Source organism: Zosterops lateralis, assembly GCF_965231275.1.
Source record: "Zosterops lateralis genome assembly, chromosome: 1".
Taxonomy (NCBI): Eukaryota; Metazoa; Chordata; class Aves; order Passeriformes; family Zosteropidae; genus Zosterops; species Zosterops lateralis.
In genome coordinates this window covers 53,592,337-53,616,725 of record NC_139762.1, presented here as the reverse complement: position 1 = coordinate 53,616,725, position 24,389 = coordinate 53,592,337, and the positions used below count along the sequence as shown (strand labels likewise).

Below are 24,389 nucleotides of genomic sequence, written 5' to 3'. Positions count from 1 at the left end.
TGGAAAGACCATTATGTATGTGTTTCCAGTGTGCCATATCCCAAAGGTGTGAAATTGTATTTCAGTAGTTTTGCATGTAAAGTTTCTTTTTTTCAAAACACATGTATAGGATTTCAGTTCCAAAGGTACCAGGCAGTGCCTGAGGCAGCTCTCAACATGTCCAGCAACTGCTGACACTCTCAGCTCTGAGATGTCATGGCAAGTGAAGGCCTTCTGTCCCTTGTCTCAGGGTGTTGTTAACAGGTTGTGTCCAGTAGAAAACAGAAGTTGCCAGTCTCAAAGAGAGTCACTTGGTGACCTCAGTATCAGGGTTTTTTCCACTCTTACTTTTTATTCTCTATGGATTCAATATTGTGTAACAGAGGTCGTCTTTCACAGCTGGCCTGCAAGTAAAGCATAAACATGTAGCACACTTCAGTTTATGTTTGTGGAATAGCATTCTAGAATGCTAATACTGGCCAGTCATATTGTTTTCTGTGTGGCATGGTGTCCTCAGGAGAAATTACAAATCAATTTGATGTGCAAATTCATTTGTTCTTCACTGATTCAATTCTATCTGAAGATACATTCCTCTGGGGTTTCTGCTTCTTAATGCTAATATGCATTCTGCTAGAAGGACTCCAAGACGCCAATTCCCTGCTGAAGAGTTGATGCTGTATGGCCACGTGATGCTGTATGGGCACAGCTTCCCATGTTTCAAAGAAAAAGACATTGAAAAATGAACACTTTATGATGAGTTAGTGTGTTGCCCAGAAATGCAATAGCTAGTCCCCTGTTGGAGGTTTTTGAACATAGACACGTGTTGTTTGTAGTTCTTTACTCCAGCCATTATCAGGCTTAACCCCATATATTTTGATGTCCATAGAACCAGACCTGGTCCGTGCCTGGCACAAGTGTGTCATGTGGGGTTGTTACCATCCTCTTTTACAGGTGTGGCTTTTGGGTCATCACATGATCCTAGAGCTAAAGCTCCTCAAAGAGAGAAGTATTGAATCCCCAGACGTAAAACACAGGGGGATGGGCCCACCTGCCATTTGTCATATTTCTAGTTGCACAAATCAATCATTCAACCCCTTTCACTTATGCTTCTGTAACTTCATAGTGCAGGGCATTCTGATCCAGGTGCAGAACTTTCCACTTGCTTTACAATTGTTAAGTAGAAGGAATAGTGTCAACCTCAGAAAAATCTTTTGGCACACATGATATACAACTACAGATCATTTCTTCAATAAACATGTAGATTTATTTTAGATTGAAAAAGCTACCTACCATTATTAGAGAATGATCTGTTTTTAATAAACGCACCACAGTTTTCATTTAATGCATTCAGGAAAAATTTTTGGTCTCGTTTTCTTTTTTTTTTTTTCCAAGTTGAGTGTAAAAATTCAAGGGGAAAAAAGAGGCTCTCTACAGAGCAAATTTGTACAACAGCAAAGCACAGTTTAAGGTGTACCACATGAAAATAACAGAAAAGTGGAAGGGCTTGCATGGAACAAGCAAGGAATCATCATTCTGTCTTAAGAGAGACAATTCTGCTGGGACTTGGTTGGACATAAACCTTTATGGTTTCCGTAGCTAAAAACAAATCCTTAGAGCTAGATTTGGGTACATTTCAGTGTAGAAGGGTCAGAGCAATTTTTGCTTTAGGCCAGGCTTTCCGATCTGTGAACCCGAGTGTTCCCAGGCAGTTCAAACCCACTCACTAGAAAGCTACCCCTCTGCTGGCCAGCCAGCTGAGGCAAGGCTGAGCTTTGTACCTCCAGTTTGCTAAGCTTTTGGAACAAAGGAAAATAAACTACTTAAGACGTGTCTCAGTTATGATTCCTTTCAAATCAGCCTGATGTTGGTGAAGTTTCGGCATTGCAACTTGTTCAGGATTCAGAATCAAGTTTTGAGAGGAGAGTTAAATCATGTTAGAAACACTTGACTACACAGGCTGCTGTGTTAAGACAGCAGCCAATGTAGGCAAACCTGGGAAATCCACTCAAATATTAAGGAGCCTCATTTTATCTTTTCTATCTTTTTCTTTCCAGGTTGGACTACAGTGGCCCCTCCCGAGAATTCTTTTTCCTTCTGTCTCAGGAGCTCTTCAATCCCTATTATGGGCTGTTTGAGTATTCAGCCAATGACACTTACACTGTACAGATCAGCCCCATGTCTGCCTTCGTTGAAAATCACCTGGAATGGTAAGAACATTTTATACAGAACTGAACAATTGTTTCAGAGCAATTAAAGAAAATGGAAAAGCAAAACAAAAGCTGCCAGTTTAGACTGGAGTACATACAAATATTGCTAATTCTGGGAAGAGGTGGGCAAGTAGGTTGTGAAAAGGAAGAGATGGGATGAACATAAATACAAGAGCAGGCTCTGAAAAGTAGTTGTGATGAAGTACTACTATTAAAATGTCCTGCTGGCATTCCTTGGGACTTGATGTTTGTGAACTTCTATGTGAATATAAACAGGACAGGGAGAAGAGTTCTTCTTAATCCAGTCTTCATCTCCTTGGTCCCTTTCTAAGAAAAGCCAGTGTGGCCTTCCTGTACATCACACTGCACTGTACACTTGGAAACTGTACAGTGTTCTCTGAGAGCCAGACTGCTGCTCTGTTCCTACCACAGGCCTTAAAAAAGGCCCAGTGAAAGCAGTTTCCCTTTTCTTCCCTGACAGAGTGTCCCTGCTTGTCTGGGGCTAGGCTGGCAGAGTGAACAGATATTTTGGCTTACTAAGTATGTGTGCAAAGAGACAAATTGCTGATCTTGTTTATCAAAAATGCTGAAAGCATATTGTGATGTCCTCATTTTCTCTTTCTGCCTCCAGATCTGTCTGTCTTTGGGAGTTGTTTTCACTTTGGTAGTTTCAGATGTGGTTAAGCGCAGCATAAGCTGTGAGCCCTGGGCATCTCTTGGTCCCTTGTGGGATTTCATTGTGTCAAAGAAGAGCTGCCACATGGGTTAGTTCCTATGATGGTTTTCTTTGTCAACCTCACTGGCTCCTCTCAGAGATCCTATTTTTAAAATGGGAGGCAGTTCAGGCCCCTTTTAAATTGTAAATAGTACATGTTCCTGTTCTTGTGAACAGATCCTCCTGTGCTTGGCATGCAGCAGGCAAGAGATCAAGAACAGTTGTACTGTCACCTCTGTTAAAGCTGCCTGGGGAAAAAGGGATGTTGCCTGGGACTAGCATGGTTTCTGAATTGTTGGGATTTTTTTTTTTTTAAATTATCATTTTCATCAGTGGAGCTAACAGTGATCCTTGCTTTAATGTTTTTCTTCTGACATGAGGAGGAAGAGAGCAGCTTGGTTCTTACAGCTTGTTCACCTCCCTCTGCCATCCTGTTCATTAGACATTATGTGGTGCCTCCCTAGTTTTCAAGAAGAAATAAAATCTGTCCTATGTCCTATCTTAACAGACATCTTGGATAAACTTCTGATTTAGGAGGCTGTTATTTGTGGAGATGTATTTGGATTTCCAGGCAGAAGAATAACTAGGCAGGTGCAAACACAGGTGCAAAATCATTCTGCCCACAGTGTGACAAAGCTGAGCACAGACCTCTTTGTCCAGAAATGGTGTTGCCATGTTGTCTCAGCAGCAAGTGAAACAGGCTCTTGCTCTTATGTGTTATAAACACTATCCTTGCAAGGAGTTGCAATTTTCTTAAGTGATAAATTCTGCTGCAAAATATATATGCTGTGTTTGATCCCTTCATTTTGTCTTTCTGTGCCTGGAGAGATTTCAGCAAGAAAGAGGCAGGTTTTCAAATGTATCCTGGGCATACAGAACAGCAGAAAGACACCCAACATGATTTTCCTGTAGCAGTTAGCATTTAACTCAAAAATCAGCAGCAGTAAGACACATAGGCTATTTCTCCAACTGCACATATCAGTCCAGCTTCGTGCGTGCAGAATGTTTTTTGGCCTTCAGACATTTTTGTTTTCCTATTTTTAAGAAAGATAAATTTGGTCTCTTGGCCTGCAGAAGGAAATAAATGCTGTGAATGAAGAGGTTTGCACAGGCAGTATTGTAAATAGGGCAAGATTGCAGAACCCGAGGGAAAGATAAACAATCCAGTCAGTGCTCGGAAATACTTCTTGAACCTGTTATGGAAATAATTGCCTGAAACCAGCAGTTTATAATTAGCCTGATAGGTTTCATGATTGGCATGTAGATATCTAGACATTCTAAATGTTTTTATACTGTATGACTGATGTCAGCTATTCAAGTGTAACCTTAGAGTCATTCTGAATCTATGTTCAGAATTCTGTGCAGCCAGTGAAGATAGGAATTGGACCAACCTTTTTAAAACTCAGAGTTTGAGTCTCCCATTAAGGCTTTGCAAGCTAACTTCTGCAAGAATACAGTATTAAATGTCTTGTCACTGTTTGTTCTGAGGAATGAGGTTTTCTGGTCTTCCCAGGCTTGCTTCATTCTCATCAAAGTCAGAGCTAGACCTTCTGTTTCTCAGATTTACTTGTTGATAAGATTCCAGCAGAACCTCCTCCCTGTAACATGCCAAAAATAGATACCACTTTCCTGTTCTCAAATCTGTTATGAAGCACCAGCTAACATACATGAATCAGTTTGAGAGTTCCAGGGTCACAGATAATTAATATTCATAATCTTTTTAAAGCTTGAAGTCTGATGTCAGTCATGAAAACCACACAACCACAATTAGTTTAGATTTGCAGATTTCTCCAACTGTATGCTTTTTGGTGCTGTGGGGCTTGTTATTTATGTGAAGTCTACCCTTGGCATGTTTTTCTCTGTAGTACTTCTGCAAGACCTCTGCAGTCCCGGTTATATTAAGAAACAGAGCTAGCAAAAAAATGTGCTCAAAATTATTTTACATTTTCCCTTTCTTAAGCAAACAGTGCTGAATTTGAGATAAATACAACAAAATGTAAAGATGTGTAGCTTTGTTCATATTGGCAGAATGGAGAAATACACTGCTCTTTTTCTCCAGCCTAAAAGTTACAGTTCTGTCCCTTTTAGTGGTTTATTTCATGCTTTGCTCTTTGTACAAACAGCATTCTGAGTCCAAAATGAGCACATCAAAGCACAGACTAGTTGTATGTATGCCAAGTTAAGAAAGAGACATAATGACTGGAAAATATTTCTCATTTATGGAGAAACTGAGATTTAACACCTTTCCTGCAAGCTTCCATTGAATAAGACTTTTTCCTTCAGTTAACATATGTGCATATGAACACACAAAATATAAGATATCACACATTTTTAAAGTTAAAATATTTAGAATCCCCCTATGTCTGAAAAGACAGTTACAACTCCCTAGAGCAAAGAAGTTAGATGATACATATTTTTATCTCCATGCTACAGGATGTACATGAAGCTAGTAGCCAGAAAAGCTGCTTTTAATCCGTGCCAGTAATGAGCCATTCTATCTGATCTAGGTAAATGTGTCTAGCTTTTTGCCTAGATATTTGAAAACATCTTCTGGAGTACACCCTCACTGGAGGGAGTTCACCCTTTTTCACATAAGTGGGCAAAATGTGGAACCAGAGAAAGAAATGTGAAAACAAGCCCAGTCTCTGCATAAAAGGCCAAATGGCCGAGACAGAAAAAATCATTCACAGACATTCATTTGGAGATCTGAGGGATCTTAACTTGAAACATCTTTTTTCTGTGTTTTCATTGTGAATTAGTGACAGCATGGGTTTTTGTAATAGTAAGGCATTTGTGGACCTTGCTGTGACATTTATGCAGCCAGAGAGCAGTACTCTAGTGCTACAGTTATCTTAGAGGTATTTACAGCTTGCTAATCATGCTTACCATTTTGTATCCATCTCAGAGAAGCCCTGTTGTGTTTTGTTTGTTTTTCTTTATATGAAAATTAATGCATTTGTTTAGCAGGACCTTATTAGAAAGTTGAAGACCTGTGAGTAAAATGTTTTTGTGCAGAATCCTACTAAAGACCACATACATGATAGAGTCAGACCCAATGCTCAGGTCTCCAGAAGCTGTAGATTATTGCTGGCCACCTTGTCATAATGAACTCTACTAGCTTGATGCCCATTTAGAACTGCCTTGAGGCAGGACTTGCTTCATCCATTTCCCATAACATAATAAACTTTCCTTTCTTCTCTCTAGTACCCCTCCTCATATTCTAGTCTGTGCCACTGAGCAGAGTCAGACAGAAGACTTGCATGTATTTCTGCATCTCATTCTGCGGGCAGATGGAAACCTGGTGCACCCACTCTCCTTGCAGACAAAATCTTGCTTTCCCTGTGCTCCAAGTCAACTGACATGGTCACTGCAACTCGTTGTGCTGACCAAATACATGCTGTCTCCCATCAGGGCTGATTGCTTCAGGCATGGCACTGACTGGGTTGCTTTTACGTGCTCTGGCACATGGGCAGAGGCAGTTCCCTTTGCCTACACAGTGCTGTGGGGGCATAGTCCCAGCCATCCTCTGAGCAGCCCTTTTATTTATTTTGTGTAAACGAGAAACCACATAACCAGCACTATCCATCTCTAGCATGCCAGAGAATGCAGGATGTTGTTTCTCCCTTTTTTTATTTTTTTTTTTTATTTATTTATTTATTTATTTTTTTTTTTTTTAATAATAAACCCAAGAAGAACTGAGAATGTTGCAACTTCAGCTGTCTTTTCTCCTTAGAGAGCTTGGTTGGTTTTCTTACCCCAATTTCCTTATGAGTTGTGCCTTGTGCAATTGCCCTGCCTATCCATCAGACAGATTCCTAATCAGTTGGAGACCTGTCTGACAGGAAGGTAAACATCAAGATAATAATTTCCTAAAAGCTTTATGAAACTTGTGTCTGGGTAAAGGACAGATCCACAGAAGAGTGGCTCAGTGAGGTAGGTAGGAGAGCTCAGCAGGGATCTGTGCTGTCTGTCCTTGCAGCCAGCCAGGCAGTTCAAGTGACCCGACAGGTCCATCACAGGCACAGGCTGCAAAGCAGCCACATGGTCTTGCTCAGGAGCTTGGGGTGTGAGGCAGAGCTGTGCAAGCTCAGGGGAGACAGAAGGAAGAGACTGGAGATACTCCAAAGTCTGGGAAGTGCTAGCAGAAATGTGTAGGGGGAGCTGGGAGGTACTGCAGTGTGGTAATGTAGGGCCATCAGAGGCAGATCTATAGGAAACAAAGCTCCATTAATCCTTCTACACAGAGATTGACTTATTTCAATTAAAGCATTTTTAAAGAAAGTGACAAATTGCCTCATGACCTAATGGGTTGTATTCCAATGCAGAGCTGCTCAAGGGATGGATTTAGGCACACTCCGTGGCTCTTTATAGAAGCAGTGGAGAAATGTAGTGTCAGCATCTAAGCAGGAGCTCTGCAAACAGCCATTACTCCTCTCCACTGACTGACTTGGGAATATGTGGTCTGAATTACTCATGAATCCCTCTGACTTTCCTACTGTTGTGGCAGGCAACCTACGTATGACCCAATACCTGTTTAGTCAGGGAGTCAGAAACACTGAGTTTGGTTTTGGGCTTAAAAGGGCCACTTGTGTGGATTGACATTTGGGGGAGGAATTAATTTAGGAGACCAATTTTGCAGCCATCTTGAAAGGGCCTGTTTATGCTAAACACTGAAAAATCATCCTCTTAAAAATCAGATAAAGTACCCCAGAGTGAGGCATCAAACTACATCCAGTTGTTTTTGAAATTAGATGACTGCGTGTTTGCCTCAGTTTCCATCTGAAGAGATTTCCTAGTATGTAATCAACTTGAATTCCATTTGATGTACAGTACTGCTCAGAACTGCTTTGAAATTCTCAGATGAAAGGCACCATAGAAAACCAAAGCATTTAATGTTATGTTAGACTATAAATTTTAATTACTAGCAATATCTTATTTTAAATAAATTATGTTTGCATGAGAAATTTTCAAGCGCTATTGTAAATCTTCTGGACAAGAATGATATTAAAATAAATGTGCAGCTGAAATAATTTATAAGATCTTTTCGCTGTGTGAAAAGAGTATGTTACTGAAATGCCTTCTTGCTGCTGTACTGTGATCTCTCTCAGTGCCTCCTGTACTTAAGTAAACTTTGATTTTCTTATTAAGTTTGATGTATGACTGTATCACATAGAGCCTTGCCTCAACAGCTGGTTAATTATTTATTAAGGATCAGGAGGAACTGGAAGATTAAAGGCAAGCCAAAACTGAAGGAGAAAAAAAAACATTCTTCCTAACTGAGCTTGTACAGCAACCACTTTTTCTTTAGAAAAAGGTTTTGCTGTATATTTACCTTATTCTTGACTTTCTGTCTCTTACTAGAGAATTTTTCTTCCAAGCTCTTTTGAGGATCTGAATGGCGTTGCTTTATGAGTTGAAAGAAAAGATGTCTCTCACAGTCTCTACGCCTTTTCCCTTCCCTGAGTCTCATAGTCTCTCTAGCACTTCTTCCAAATTAGAGTTTGGTTTGAGGGAAAGGCAGCTGTTCTGTTTTGTTCTGTATTTACAAAAGTCATATTTATGGATTTTTCCTTTACTTAGGGCCATTTAGTCTTTTTGCAACACTGCAGATTAAATCTGCCCATAGATGGGAGGCTTCCCATGAAAATCTCTCTAGTGTCTGCACCTTGCATGTGGCAGAGGAGAAAAGGGTAAAATCCATGCTGTGCCCAAGCACGTGGGCCTGCAGGAAAGCAGCAGGATGGGCAGTGATTGTCTGTGTATTGGTAGTGGCAAAAAACTCCCAGGGAGTGATGAATGTTGTCATATCTCCTGTTCCAGCCACACTGGAATGGCAAGGCTGAGCTGTCACTATGAAGTATTGCTCAGTCATCATTCTCCTCCTTATTTCTCACTACATTTTATTCAGACTTCAGTAAGGTAAAGAAAATTCAGCTAGAGCAGGTGAAGAAATTCCCCAGATAACTTTTTTTTTTGTAAGTAACACAATTCATACATCAAAAGAAAGACTGCTTGTAGAGGAATATTGTTTTCAATAAATCACCCAAATTTATTTTGGGTTTTTTTGAGTAGCAAAGGCATTTCTGTTTCCCTCTCCCTGGGATGTCTTTAAAGTTAGAAGTTTCATTTGTTCATTGAAAATTATTCTTAGTTTCAGTATGTTACCTTAGTGTTACATTGAACTCCAGAGAAGGGGAATATTAAAGATTTAATTTGATCTGGTATGTATGTTTTTAAAGGGACAAAGGTAATGTTTGTCAGTTTGCCCCAACTTTGAATAGGAATATTTTTCAAAATCTCAATAAACTTATGGAGGATGAGAAAAATCCTAACCTGTTCACCCTCTACGTGAAAAGTTCACATGATAGAAAGAATACAGAAGTGTACGTTCAGTATCTTGTGGCTCCCTGAAGGAAGCTTTTTACACTGTGACTTACAACTTCCGTTCTAGAAATGGCAGACTAGAAACTGGAATTACTTAATTGTGTTGGAAAGATTTGTAAAAAAAAGTAAAAAAATTTCTTGGACTTCAGAACTCAAATGCAGAGGTTCTGCTATTCTGCATGTTCCCAGAAGAGGATCAGAGTGGTCAGTTTTCAATGGTATTAATAAAAGTCAGAAGTATTCAATGATTTGCAAAACAAGACCTAAAATAGACTGCCAAGCAATTTATAGCATGTCTGAATATCAGCACATGGATTTCTGACTTTACTCAGTTGAGGATCCTCATCCTGAGAGACAGGGATCATTCGCTGAGTTGCAGCACAATGCAAACCCAAGTGTGTGGTTTCTGGACAGGGGTGGTAAGTTCACAGGGCTCTGCACTGTTTGCAGTTAGCTCAAGGATATCTGCATCACCCTTCATCCTGCAGGGTAAACATTCCTGGGTGCTTAGCAGGACTTTATGATGAACAGTCTCTCTCATGCCTAAATACCCTAGACAGGCTGGGAAGGATGTGCCTTCTTTGAGAATAAGTCAGTTATTGTGGCTGCAGTGTTTGCAGTTAGCCATTGAAGGAAAATGTGCAGTCATTCAGCTTGTGTTTTTATGACACTCTTGTCTGGCAGATGACTAAATCAGTGGACTTCCCTGTAGCTTGAAAAGTTTGTTTCAACACATGGCAAAGCTATGGAAAGCAAACGTAAGTCGTGCAACGTCTGAAACTTCACCAATTCATAGGTTTGCAAAATGCTCACCAACAATTCTTCCAAAATCTTTGACTAAGAAATCAAAGTCTCTTAATGAAAACGTTCTTTTGCTTGTTTGAAATAAAACAACACATAAGTATCAGACTGAACTGATCTACAAGGAACTGATGATAAACTGGAGCTGATTGACAGAATTACGCATTGTTTTATAGAAAGTGAGAAAGTAAAAAAATGTCAAATAGACTAAACAACTAAAATGGAGCAGCGACTCAGAGGACTGTGATTCCATTGCTGTCTCTATCACTTGTTTTCTGGATAACTTCAGATAAGTTATTTTACCTTTGTATTTAAATTTTGTCAGTTTTCAAATGAAATATTGGCGCTGATCTCCTCTAGAAGCGGATCTCTCTGCTTTGAGATTTGCCAGTAAGCAATAAAGTCTAGGATCGGAGGATCACAAAATGTAGAGGTTTGCTGTCTGCTAGCCAGTAGTTTTCCTGGGCAGAGGAGTATTTGCCAAGAGTCTCCCAGGCCAGTGTGTCGTATCCTTTGTACCAGCAAGAGGAGCTAAATCCTGCAGGTAGCCTGGTTGCTGATTGAGGTTAGTCATGCTCATGCTGCTTTGTTCTGGCAGGGGTTCTCCCAAAGGATGACAACTCTACATTATGGTCATGAGGCTGAGAGATGGCTCTGCAAGCAGAGATGGCCACTTCAGCACTTGCCACACTCCTCCTCTCCTCCTTCACACCCCTGCATTCACAGAACTTGTTACCGGTAAAATGATACGCAGTGTAGATTTCTTATTAGAGAGACCATGTTCATTTTTAATCTCCTTATTAGTTTAAAGGCAGACCTGGAAATCGGCTCTCCATTTCCAATGCATTGCACCTCTGGAGCTCAGACAGCCCATGACACTGAGGTTGGTGTGCCTTCAATGACCCCACACAGAGGAATTCCTGTACCTGCAGTAAGAATTTCTGGCACAGTTCAGCTGATGTGCAAGAAGCCAGTGCTGGCCACTCCAGCATGGCCTTCCTGACTTGGCTGCAGCGCTGGGCAAATGCAGCTGTAACCCTTTTTCGTGTGAGCATTTATCTGGAGCTACTGTGTGGAGGAAAGGAACCGTTTGATAGATTGTGTTGAAGAGAAACCCAAGGGGATTTTATGAATTTCCCTTATCTACATTATCTTTGCCTCTAATTTTTCTGGATAAAGCAGAATAGCCTGCAGCTTCTGCCATAAATTTATGCTTTCTTCTCCATGACACAATTAGTCTTTTAACCTTTTCTGTCAGTTCTTTTGTGGTGGGTATAGCCAGGATATGAGAAAGATGAAAAGACATTTTGAGTGAACAAATAGCTATGTTAGGGACAAGGAAAAGACTTGAAGGATCTGATTAGGTTAAATAAAGAAGCAATAAGGTTTGGATTATCTCTTTGTTTTTTAGTTGCTGGTAATTTAGGCTTCAGGAATGGTTTGAGGTTTGAGGTTATTTGCTAATTTAGGATGCATGAGCTCCAGAGGTTTAGAGGGACACGGACAGTTCACATTTCCATCACATGTAAGCAATAGTTCTTTTTCATGTGGTTAGTCCTTGGTACTGAGAAATAGAAACATGTTTTACTTGCAGATAGATCCAGAAAATAGAAGTAGGACAACCACTTAGTGAAGTACCAGTATTGTACTGGCCTTTTGCAGCAGAAAATATTTTGCACAAATTAGCTGAAAAAAAGAGAGAGATTGGGTCACATAAAGTTACTCATCATATGAAACTCTGGTGCCCAGCAAAGCTAAAAATACCTAAAGAAAGGCTTATTTTCACGTGAACAAAAATTACCTGTTCAGGATTTGGAACGTAGAGGAATTTTATTTGTACCAAGTTGTTCTTTTTTCTGAAAATCATTCTTCATCCTTTTTCTTTTCTTGTTTAATTTCAACTCCTGGGTCATGTACCTGTATTTCTGAGCACTTTCTTTGTATTTTATGACAGTGCACAAATCAGGTCTGCTGGACTTTTCCACTGTACAGTTGGGGCTACTTAAGAGAGGGTAGTGCTTTCTTAAATGTATGTAACAAATTTCCTTGAAAATATAAATAAAACTCATAAGTTTTATAGGCATAATAAGCAGACAGGATTATCAAAGAGAGGCTCATGGAATATGTTTCTTGATCTTTTGATGCCTGAATGAAGTACCTTAGCTCAGAGTAGAATGTATCCTCTATTAAATCCCAGTCACATTTGGTGGGGCAGCAGGGATCAATCCTTGTAGATTCTTAACTATTTGAAGTTCATCAGTTTCCAAGCTGGAAATCTGTACACACAGTTGCTTCATGTCAGTACTCCTAAATGTTTTCTTTAAATTTTAATTGAAAAATGGATTGAAAATTAAGCTTTCCTGACAAAATTTTCTGTGGTTTCACGGTGAGGAAGTATGGAGTTTCCCCTTAAAAACTCAGCAACTGTCTGAAAACTTGGAATTAATTTTGACCATATATGAGATAAGATCCATTTCAGTATTTAGAATATAATGCACAAGAGGTAAAACCAAAACCTGGTTGGGGTGAGTCATTACCATTCCTTCAAAAGAAGCATGTAGGGATCTAGAGTTATTTCTCATGTGGGATGCCAGTGTGGTTAGATACCAGAGTCAGTGCAGCATTGGGAGATGCCATGCAAATGTGACCTAACACTGTATCTTGGATTCTCTAAAGTCTTGGTCTCTCTCAGGATTCTTCATATTAGAGATGGATGTAAGAAAAAAACAAAACGAGTACTGCTGTTTGTTACTCCTTATAATGGAATTCTCCTCTATGACTAATTTAGGAGTTATTTTACCTTTTCTCTTTAATGTGCTGGGACTTCATGAACTTCTGTCTCCAGCCTTTGTAAGAGCCATTCCTTTCATGTTAATGATACATGAGGTCATCAGATTCCTGAACTGAAAAGACATGGTGCTGGAATGCCACAGCATCCACCTCTGAGCCTGCAGATACACAGAGCACATTTGCCACGAGGCCAAATGACACAGTGGCAAAGAGGAGTCTGCAGAGTTTGCAGATGCAAGGTCAGATAAAGAGAACACATGAGCTGTCCCAGCCTGCATGGCTCAACCTTCCTGACAAAAGAATGCTTCATGTTGTCCCATTAGTCCCTTCAAATGTTCTCTCATTTGAGCGAGTAGGGGTTAAATATACACACCAAATTAAAGAAAGGCATTTTTTAATGAAGTTGATAGAAAGAGGTGTGGATTTGATCCACTGACAAGGTTTTGTAGAGGTGACATGATCTTCTGCTACATCATTTCTCTGTAGGTGTATCTCATGTAGGACATGTTGGCCGTGTCCTGCACTGAGCCAACACAAGGATGTGTACGACCAACATCTAGACACAGACTCTGGAGCATTTGCCTGACACACTACCAGTATTGCTTAAAATTCATAATGTATGAGTCCAGGCAGAGTTGTTGTAACCATCTTGCTGGTCAACTCTTTTTTTGCAAAATACACATTCTTATAACTTTCTTGCATTAAAAAAGAAGTTCTTTGTTTATAAAGTGCTAGTGCTGGTGATAACACAAAAATTCAGAAATCATAGTCTGAGTACATTTTCCTCTACATGCTCTTTCCCCCGCTCATATCAAAAGATTGCAAATCACAAAATTTTAGGCTATAAGAATTGATTTTTAGTTTCTTTGATTGGCAGTTTCTGGCCCTCAGGTTGTTCATGCGTCTTCATAACAATTGCAGTTTTAACAGTGCTTTAAAACAAGCTGTACCACAACCTCTTGAATCCATGATGCCCAGTTTCCTACAAATCTGTGTTTCATGACTGAATTCTCTGTCGTCTAATAAGATACATGTTCAAGGTGAAATATTTCCCGTGATTGTGCCTTTCTAAATATTTTCCTCTTGTTAGATTCTCTGGGATCTAATAATGATCAAGATTAGATCCAGTCTCTCCCACTGTGAAAGGATTAATAGGCTCCAGCTGCATCCACCTGACAAATTTAATTTGTCCTCAGAAGAGCTGCCAAGGACAGAAACCCTGGACCACAGTGTAGCCTCATTTGTTCAGCTTGTCTTTCAGATGGCCAAAAGTTCATCTACACAATAAAACAGTCAAAAGCTTTAAAACTGGTGCAACAGAATGTGTAAATTTCCTTTACAGATGAAAGCAAGTCTTGTGAAAAGAAGATGACATTTTCAAATTTGATGTGAGCCATGCTATATTTATCTCTCTCAAGCCCTACTTTGAATATTTTTTCACAAGCTACTGCATCAAGAAGAGCACACTTAAATGCAGCTGATGTGTTTGAGTGAGATAACGTTTGCAGGATTTTCAGTCTTTTTAATCTCATCAGGTGCTTCCTCTTTTTAGGATCTGAAGCTTCTTATACCATACCTAATTTAGCCCACAAGGCATGGTTCCCAAAGCATTCCCAATAGAATGATAAAGACCGTACCTACTCTGTACACATGGATTACAATCTTTTCGAGGTACATCATTATCCCTCTGAATCCAAGGAAAAAACTGTCATATAAAGTAGAGCTCCATTCACTGAACCAGTTAAGAGAGAGCCCTGTACCAAAGGGTCATTGTAGGTCCTGCCTTGCTCTGGTGCTGTATGATAAGGACCAGAGTACATTAAATCTCCCGTGACTCAGCTGCAATTGGAGGAAAATTTATAGCCTAATTGCTGCTACAGCATATGGATCTCCCTCAGTACACAGATATGCAGTAAGTATGCACACAGTCCCATCGAGGGGAGTGAGCCTGTTATTTTGCAACAGGCTGTTGTGGCTGCTTCAGGGGTACTTGAAGCCTCCAGAAGGAAAAAGAATTAGCTGGGTACAGTGGAAATTTCTGCAAATGGGTCAAAGAGTAGTGCTGTTAAAAGCCAGAAAGCAGGTGCACACAATGTCCTTTTTGAGTGGACGAATGGTGTCAATAGGCAGTCAAACCAGAGCAGCTCCACTGCTCATTAAATCTGTCTCTCGTTTCCACCATTTCCTGTTCATTAACTCCCGCCTGCATTTTCCCTCTCTCTGGAGCACATTACTCAGACTCAGTCATTGTCTCCAAAAGGAAGGGTGTTGAAAGAAAAGGCCAGAGCAAGACCCTGCATTCCCCACTTCTCCCAAACTAGCTTTTCTGCTAGAAAGAAACCAAACAAGCATTTTTCACTTCCTTGGAAAGATAAATGTAATTCAAGCTTAAGGAAGGTATGTGCCCTCCAGTCAGGATTTACCTTTGTGCTGCTTATTCTGTCAAGAAAACTTGTTTTGTTCTGAAAGGACTGTCTTACCCACCTCTAAATCTCACCCATGCTTTAAATCATTCAGGAAGAAATAAACACAAGAGTCTGGCTTTGTTTAAACTGGCTTTTGTAAGGAGGGTAGTTTGTTTCTTCTCACTTTTTTCTAAGTTTTGATACATTTTAAGTGGAGCTGCTATGCTTGTCTGAGTGTAGTGGCAGCTTGATGAACTGAATGGAGCCACACACAGATAAATCGTGTATTTGTTCTCTGAGAAAGGCAGCAAATGCCTCCTGCTGATAGGTATCTGTTGGCTTACCATGGTCCATGTTCCTCAGTGCTGGACCAGAGAAGTGTCATGTCTGGCCCCAGACCCTGTTCAGCATGGATAAGGGGCCAGACAACCTTGTCCTACACCATTCTTCAGAAGAGAGTCAAGTATAGCAAGTCTCTGCAGAGATACCAAAGCTCTGTGCAGGAGCAGAAGGGTCTGTGGGCTGGAGAGCTCACATGCCTTGGCCGCACAGCACTGTGTTTTTCTGGGGTGTTACAGAGCTGCCAGGGAATACGGTCTGTAATACATCTTTTTTTATCTGTTCTATTGATAGGCACTAGCAGTGGAAATGTTTTGTTAATTATTTCATCTCACTTATCCCACATGTTCTTAGGCTGGTGCGCCAGGCTTGGACCTTTCACACAGAAATGCTGCCCGTAGCTTTGGGATGGTTTGAGTTCTGCCACAAGGCACTGATTCAAATTAAACTCTCCATTAACGGCCCCCATAACATGTGCCCATAGCTGTAAACACCTTGGTGTAGGTGCACAACCCTTTTCATGTCAGCTTTGCAGGAATGCCCTCAAAGCCATGCAGATGTGAAACAAAGCAGCAAGGAGAAAAGGAACGCTGTTCACACATTCAAGCAGTTTCTTAGGAGAAGCTATGTTCCCAAATCTTTCCTGGCCGTTCACTTTCAGCTTTATTCCAGGTGGCTCCCGCCTGCCCAGTCCCTCACAGTTCAGTAGCTGTGGGGTGAGCACTGTGGTGAGGAATTTTCATTCAGTGCTCACTTTCAAAACATACAGGGATGGATGGGGGTGAAGAACAAAACCAAAAAAAGCTGACACGTGTTATTTAGGACAAACGGACTTTATTATGGATCCTGAAGGTGCTATAAAACTGACAGATTACAGGTTCAGCATTTCTAGGATTTGAGCTGTCTGGCTTCCACTGTGCTTTCATTGTATCAGCTCCCCCTCATTTCCTTGCTTTTTGCTGGAAGCACTGCACTGGAGCACAAGTGAAGTGAAGCAGGCCCTAACTAGACCCAACAGCTGCCTTTTGTTGCTGCTGTGGAAACAGCTGTAAGGGGGGTAAATAATCGTTCTTCTGTGGCCGGTCAGCTGCATATCATAAGCACCTTTCTCAGGTTCAGGGGACCCGGAGGCAGCTCCTGTGGTGATGTAAATGCTAATTGGGCCCACAGCAGGCTATTTTGTGCCCCATTTGACATACTAAGCACTTGTTGTTCTGTCCCATGAGCATAAAGTTGACTGAACAGATATTCTTTACCACCTTTAGTACAATCAGACTCATGTTTCATTCATGTGCAGGAGAGGTCTTTGCACTGATTCCTGTAAGTGGAAGGAATGGTTTCTACTTTTTGATATGTTTCTCATCTTTTGTGCAGCAAAACTTTTCTGTGTTATCAGTCAGCTCAGACTTGGAGTCCTCATGTTTGGGATGCTGGATTTCTTCCTTTCCTTTCTTACATATAAGCAAGTTTTGAATGGCTGTTGAGGGTTGTTTTTACAAAAATCAAACTCACTTGGACTCACAGCAGTTTTGTGGTTTTATGTCTGATTGATTTAAAAGCAGGTTTGATGGAAAAAATATAGGATAAATCGTAGAAGAAATCATAGGAAGAAAAATTTAACAGTTTATCATCATAAGTCACAGATTATAATGGGCAGTGCACTATTTGAGTGTACTTGTAGTGGGACCAGATGGTGTTGTTCTTAGAAACAAACACAGGAGTGTGTAAATACTGAAAACAGCTAAGCAGGAGAACTAAGAAAGTGGTCTGGGAACAGTGTGCCTCAGCTTTAGATGCTGATTTTACTGTGTCCTTAGTCACAACAGTTAGCTTATTTGAACTTCAGATTTCCCCTATCAAGTCAACTCACTACCCTTTTAAAGTACTTCAACGCCCCACCTCGGATTGTAGCTAGTCACAAACTGGATATACTGAGTCCCCAAATATCCTTTGCAGCCCTTTTGAGATAGCACTTGTTCTGCTGAGGTGGAGCATTAGAGTATTTCCCTGCCAAATACTGTGTTGTGTAGTCAGTCTGTCTCAGAACACTGTGAGAGATCACAGAAAGTGAGTGTTCATTGGTTTGGCACAGCAGAGCACGTAACATGCCAGCTGCAGGTATGGGTACAGTAGGAGTTGCATCAAGGAGATCCATTATTGATCAAACATGGGAGGAGTGGCATTAAGTGTCTGCTTGGAGAAACATAATCAGGGAATAAATATGAAAAACTCAGAAACAAACAAACCAGAAAACCCCAGTTGCTACCTGTGTTAAGTTTCTATACCAGAAGTCTTGAGTTACGCTTCATTTACTCTGCATTTTTATTCCACAGGTTCAGGTTCAGCGGTCGTATTCTTGGCCTTGCTCTCATTCATCAGTACCTTCTTGATGCTTTCTTCACAAGGCCGTTCTACAAAGCACTATTAAGGCTGTGAGTATAACCATGCAACTGTGCAGAAACAGCGATCCCACAGTGAGCCTTAAGGAAACACAGACCCTCAGGGAGTTGCTTTGAGTGCACTGACCATCAAGTTCTTTCTGCTGTTGGTTTGTTGGTCTGCGATAGAAAATGAACACATTTTAATTTTTCTTTGCTTTCTCCAAGAATTCGTCATTCATAAATAGTGTGTTGACAAAAATAAATAAGTAGGAGATCTGGAAACACACATCAGAAAGTACTGACACGTAATTCCAGCGTTTACTACTGATGAAAAGTTATGAAGATTCAACCAGGTGGAAGACTGAAAAATGTCTTTTATGGAATAAAACAAAATAATAATGAAAGAAGGACAGAGGTTATATTGAGAAAAAAATACATCATTTGTCATGCCTCCCTAGTGGAGTAGCTTTTCATTCTAAAACATAACTTGGGTTAATTAAGAATGTTAATGTAGATATAACCAGTGAATGGTTGGTGTTTTTTTTGTCTTCTACTGTCTTTTATTTTAGTAAGCATAAGTTACCAATAATACATTACTTTCAACTGGAAGTTTATAAAGTTTATTTGGATTGAGAATCAGCCCCTCTTTTATTTATAGACTGAAGTAAGACAATGTACATAAAATTTTTGCCATACAATAAAAAAAGCCATAAATATTAACTCAAGACTGCAATTAAATGCTAAAGAGCAGAATAAAGCTTAGCTGTAACAGTTCATCAATTAAGATTATTCCAAATCAGCAAAAATACCTGTCTTAATAGTCCTTTAAGTTCTTTATCATGTTGGTCTTTATTGGGTTTTTTTTAACTATTGTTATTGATGGGATACAAAGACTCATATATGCATTGTACTTGATCTAGTCTGAAAATAGGCTGAAACCTGGGGTTATCCCTGCATTCTTATTGTCCCTTTAGGGAATTGGAAACCAGGCTGCTCATAACATCCACCTGTCTTTTCAGCAGATGAGGATGGCTCCTTATTAGCAGAAATTTAGGCTGCCTGGTCTGCCCTATGTCAGTCCTGTGCTCACCTGGCAGATGATATATAATGGAATCAGCCAGGCACAGCATGATGGGGCTGAAGGGATGTGTGTGCTATGAAGTGCAGGGCATTCTGAAGATCCACATAAAATCAAGCCCCAAGGGTGTCTTTTGACAGCAAATAATGCAGGCAGCTAAAAGATTTGGCCTTGAGCCCAGCTATGCAAAGCAACCAGTTGCAGAACTGCTTCAAGAGGGTCTGTGAAACTGCCTTTGATGTTAATAAAACTAAATGAAGTTCAGTTTTATGTTGGATCTTCAGTAAATTTATTCACATACTTTGTAGGAAGTCGTCCTGCCAGTAGTCACGGGGTCATATCTTTTTTCTTGTCTCACAATCAGACCATGTGATTTAAGCGACTTGGAGTACCTGGATGAAGAGTTCCATCAGAGTTTGCAGTGGATGAAGGATAACAATATCACAGATATCCTGGATCTAACCTTCACAGTGAACGAGGAAGTGTTTGGACAGGTGAGCACAGCTATGCAAAACATCTGAAAAGCAAATTTGAAGCTGACAAAGTTGAGCATGATGAACATCTTTCTGTCAGAACAGATCCTTTAGCTTTTCAAACACATTTTATTCTCCTACCTTCTGTTTCTTTCAAGCCACCCTGTTCCAAGGCAGATGTTTATTCTTAGGGTGTATAATATACAGTACCAGCCCCCCTACAGGCCTGTTGAGCCACACACTGATGACCATGAGGAATTCTCTGGAGTGCAGCTCTTCTCTCCAGGGTATAGTTCACACAGATGTAGCATTTGGTGAATGCAAGCAATGTAACTTAAAGCTGATGTGACTGAAAGGATGGGTTAGGAGGGATAAAAAACATTTGACAGGTGGTGTAGGACCTGGCAACCCTCACCATTATTTTGTCTATCTTCCTGTTAGATTCTCTGTCTCTTACTTACCTTGCACCTGCTTAACAACTTGGTCTGTACATCCATTTATTGTGCTTTCTACAGCTCAGCTCTACCTTAGTCACACAGTTCTCTGTGACCTGGCTGATCACTATAGCCATAGGGCGAGTGCAACACTGGCTTAAGTGCAGTCTGGCAACCGGAATAAGTGTCTCATATTGGATTCTTTGGATTTCACTGAAGCCCTGGTGCTCTTTGCTGTTGCAAACATTGGATTATAACTGTGTCTGGGAAGCTTTGGGAATCAAAACAATATTCAGACCATGATTAAGGATCTCCAAGGAGATACTAAAAGCTAGAGATGCTGAATAACCAAGCTCACCAAGCACTGCAGAAGCTCAGGGGATGGAGATACCTTGTAAGAGACAGAAACACAGTGTCAAGAGGAGAAGAGAAATCAGGTGGCATATAGAGAGAATGGCTCTCACCACTTGACAATAAAGTTTCCTAAAGACATTTGCACAAAGCTAGGGTAGTTCTGTGAGCTAGGGAAGAGTTAGACAAGTTTCTGGAGGGAGGAATTCCAGCCCTGCTCAGCTATGAGCTTGAAAGTAACAGAAAGCAAGCAAGGCTTCAGGGAGTATATTAAAAACTGAATTTAGCCTGCAAATAGTAAAAGGTTACAAAGATTGAACAGACTTAAGGGTAGATGAAAAGGACTGGGCTGAAGAATTAAAGTAGGAAGCCTCTGTAGGAAAAATAACACTGTTTTTCCACAGACTCAAATGCAGGATTTTTTCATGGACTTGGAACTGAGAGCTTCCATGACATTGAATTGACAGTACAGTGATTTCCCTGGAAGGTATGGCTACTTAAGACTAATACACAAAGGCAAACAATACCATACAGACACATTCACAAAGAGAGCTGAGACAAGTTTGTATTTAGAAGGGAAGACTACGAAGCTGAGTAAGAACTGAGTTGCCCTAATGCATCTGAAGGTAACATTTAGCATGCTAATTACTTGTTATACTCTCCTCAAAGGAAAGATAAAACAGTTACATAGGAGTCTGTTGTGGAAGAGATTGCTCCAAGGAGAATTGAAAAAAAATCACAATCTGTTGTAGATACTGTGGTATGAAAGCAAAATAACATTAAAAGCCAGATTTTGATGCTGTTGTCTAGTGCTTTATTTCCTATGCACTGAACACAAACCTTGCTAGAACTAATGACAGGGGAAAAGGTTGGTTCTCACTGTGAATCAAAACCATCAGAATTCAAGTGTCCTAAGTGAAAGTAAGATTTTCCTCCTGAAATTTGCTAAGTGCTGACAGCAAAACAACAAAGAAACTGCAGTCACATTTTATGCTCACAGATGGATCCTAGTTGGAAATTCTTCCATGCCAAGAGTATCTGACCACTTAAATCCCATCTGAGCATTGCTTTGCTTGGTACCCATGCAATGTAGATCACAGTGGGAGCTCTGCTAATATTTGGGAAGCTGGATTTCAAGGGCTGAGTAAGGGAAACAAGAAATATACTTACTCCTTGAGAAGCAGTATAGTAGATGGTTACAGCCCTTTTGTGCTGTTTCCACAATGACTTTATTATGGACCAGTCACTGCTGCTTCCAAATTTTCTTTCTTGTCTCATCTCTGATATGTATTGAATTTCTAAGGCTTTCAGGCCAAATCCTCTTTCTTGGTACTTTCTTAAGCAGAATTTACTCCAGGTCAATTCCAGCCTTCTTGTGTACTGGAATGCAGAGTACTCCTGTAGCAGCACTCTTGATACAGCGACAAATCAAGCATTACACTTTTTTACTGGTGGGGAGCGAATGACAATTTGAGAATTTCACTTATAAGACAGAGACAGTTGTTCATGACCCAAAGTACTTTCTCATGCTTTTACCCAGTAGAAAGTGTTCTTCCAGGCCTTACTCTGGGCTCTCTTTGTGGATACAGCCTACCTCTGAGCCCTGGCAATTGTTCCCCGGAGGTAAAAGGAATGAGGTAGATTGGTTGAAATGTCTTCTTGCCACTCTGAAACCTGATTCTGAATTGTAGTTCACAGTTAATGCCCCTAAGAACAAAAATCCCCAAATAGGGACACATTGCTATTAATTAGTAGCCTCCAGTCACAGATAACTAATAGTATTTGAATTTATATGGATAATGAGTAGTTGAAAAAATCAATAGTTTTCTATGTGTTTGTGGGAAGTCTTGCAGGAGACTTTGAACATCTGGACTTACAGTTGTGCTTAAAGCTAGACAGATTTGGCAGATATACCTTAATGCCTCACAGCCTTGAAGAATACAGCATGACAGCTGGGCCAGAGCCTTGCTTTCTGAACAATGCAGCATTGCTTGTATAATGGTGATGCAATTATTGATGTTTGGGAATTTAACCTGAACCAGCTAGGAATTCCTAATTCCTTCTATCCAGCTTTACTTGTTCTTGCTGTTTCTCAACAAAGCTCCAGATTAGATGACTCAGTCAATGTTTCTTAATTCATAATATTGCAATAGGCCCGTCAAGTAAGGTGACCTAAATACTGCCTATGCAGTGTGCTGTCTGTTGGGCTAATAAATAGATAATTATATAAATAATACTCGAATATGTATTCATACAGTTCATTTACTGTCTGTGGTGGACATCATTGTTACAGCAGCAGAAAACTGAAGAGGAGAGCAACATATTCTTCCTTTTAAATCCATTAAATTGAATGTGAAAATAATTGAAAGACAAGTACAATTTTCTGTCACGTGAGAGGAGGAGTATGTGCTTGCTGGGTAAGATCCAGACTGATTCCTTAAATCACTTGTCAATGTCAAGCCTTAGTAACCCAATCCAACTAAATTAACTATTAAAATGCAAACAAATGCTGCAGCTCTTGCTTAAAATAAGGAAAAGTTATTTACAGTACATACTCTTCTCAGGTTTGGATGGCTGATACAAAACTCTGAATCCCACAGTGACTATTTATCTGTGCAAGGTTGCTGTACAGGTCTTATTTTAGGTATCGAGAATATTCATTTTATGATACTTTCTTTAACTGTTGGCATTTCTGAGCAAACACTTTTACTAGCACTTGGGGAAGGGTAACACTTGTTACCTAAGAAACAAGTAGATATCCCTTCCAGTTGGCAAAGCAGTGTGCATATTCCAATTCTGTGATTGCCTCTCCATGCTGTTGTGTCCTGTACTGTTGCTTGGATGATCTCATGTTTGAAACACAACATGGTCCATACAATGCTACACCACTGTTTATCTTTGTTCTGTAGGTGACAGAGAGAGAATTGAAATCTGGAGGGGCAAATACAGCTGTGACAGAAAAGAACAAAAAGGAGTACATTGAGAGAATGGTGAAGTGGCGAGTGGAACGAGGAGTTGTCCAGCAAACAGAGGCCCTGGTCCGTGGCTTCTACGAAGTAAGTAACAAAGTGATGCTTCCACAGTCATCCTGCATCTGAATGAGAATAGCATCCTGATTAAACTGTGCTTCATTGGTATCCTAGAGAACAGCTGAACAGACACAAACAGCCAGGATTTGGAGTTCTTGGATCTCTACAGACAGAGACCTTGGATACAGCATGTTTAGGGTTAAAGTAGAAAGAAATGTGTCATCTGAATATGATAAAGCATTATTTGTGATCAGGAGTTAGGAACAACACTGCTTTCCATTCACACAGTAAGAGAAGTAGCATTTGCAAATTTTGTTCTACCATGTTGTGATTTTGGGTTAGGGTTAGGGGTACCTGACAAAGAAAGATTGTGAAGAATTTTACACTTTGATGAGAAGCTGATGGAGCACACTGTGTCTTCAGGGATTTGTTCCAATAAAATCAGTCCATGAGTGCAGTCCAAGCTGTTATCTTGCTGGTGGTATTTTACTGGATACTGCTCCATTGTTGTTCCTGAATCTTGCAGTTTATCTTTCCTGAAGACCTGGATCTGAGAATATTATTCTGGCAGAGCTGTTACAAGGACTGGGTGAAAACCTGTGGCTTTGCTGACCAACCCATGTCATCACCTCTTCTTGCCCCTCCCTAATCATACACAAACATTTGAATGCAAACATTCAAACTTTGTCAGGATGAAGAGCTGGCCACCAGAACCATAAGTTTATAAGACTTTGCTTCATTTCCAGTCTGAACTGTGCTTACAAGTGGTTTTTGTTCCAGGTTGTAGACTCCAGGCTTGTCTCTGTTTTTGATGCCAGAGAACTGGAGTTAGTTATAGCTGGCACTGCAGAAATAGATCTCAATGACTGGCGGAACAACACAGAATACCGTGGAGGTAAACTGTCTGCTCATGTTTACTATTATCTTGACTGTTTCAGCCTAAAGCATGGAAGTCTTCATCTATCTTTTCCTACTGTCTTTCTTGAGGGAAATGCCCTATTTTGTCCAGAAAGTTATTGTGAA

The 24,389-nt window shown here is 40.3% G+C and overlaps 1 protein-coding gene across 1 annotated transcript in view; it reads left to right on the top strand.

The window, feature by feature from the left end:
• Positions 1 to 24,389, top strand: part of HECW1 (HECT, C2 and WW domain containing E3 ubiquitin protein ligase 1) — a gene marked incomplete at its 5' end in the record, with an annotated part of 164,575 nt that overhangs the window by 129,979 nt on the left and 10,207 nt on the right. Inside the window, 5 exons of the mRNA XM_083885048.1 lie at positions 2,034 to 2,186; positions 17,954 to 18,052; positions 19,444 to 19,573; positions 23,247 to 23,393; positions 24,147 to 24,261. Coding sequence (XP_083741174.1) covers positions 2,034 to 2,186; positions 17,954 to 18,052; positions 19,444 to 19,573; positions 23,247 to 23,393; positions 24,147 to 24,261 — 644 coding nt within the window. The remainder of the gene's footprint in view (positions 1 to 2,033; positions 2,187 to 17,953; positions 18,053 to 19,443; positions 19,574 to 23,246; positions 23,394 to 24,146; positions 24,262 to 24,389) is intronic.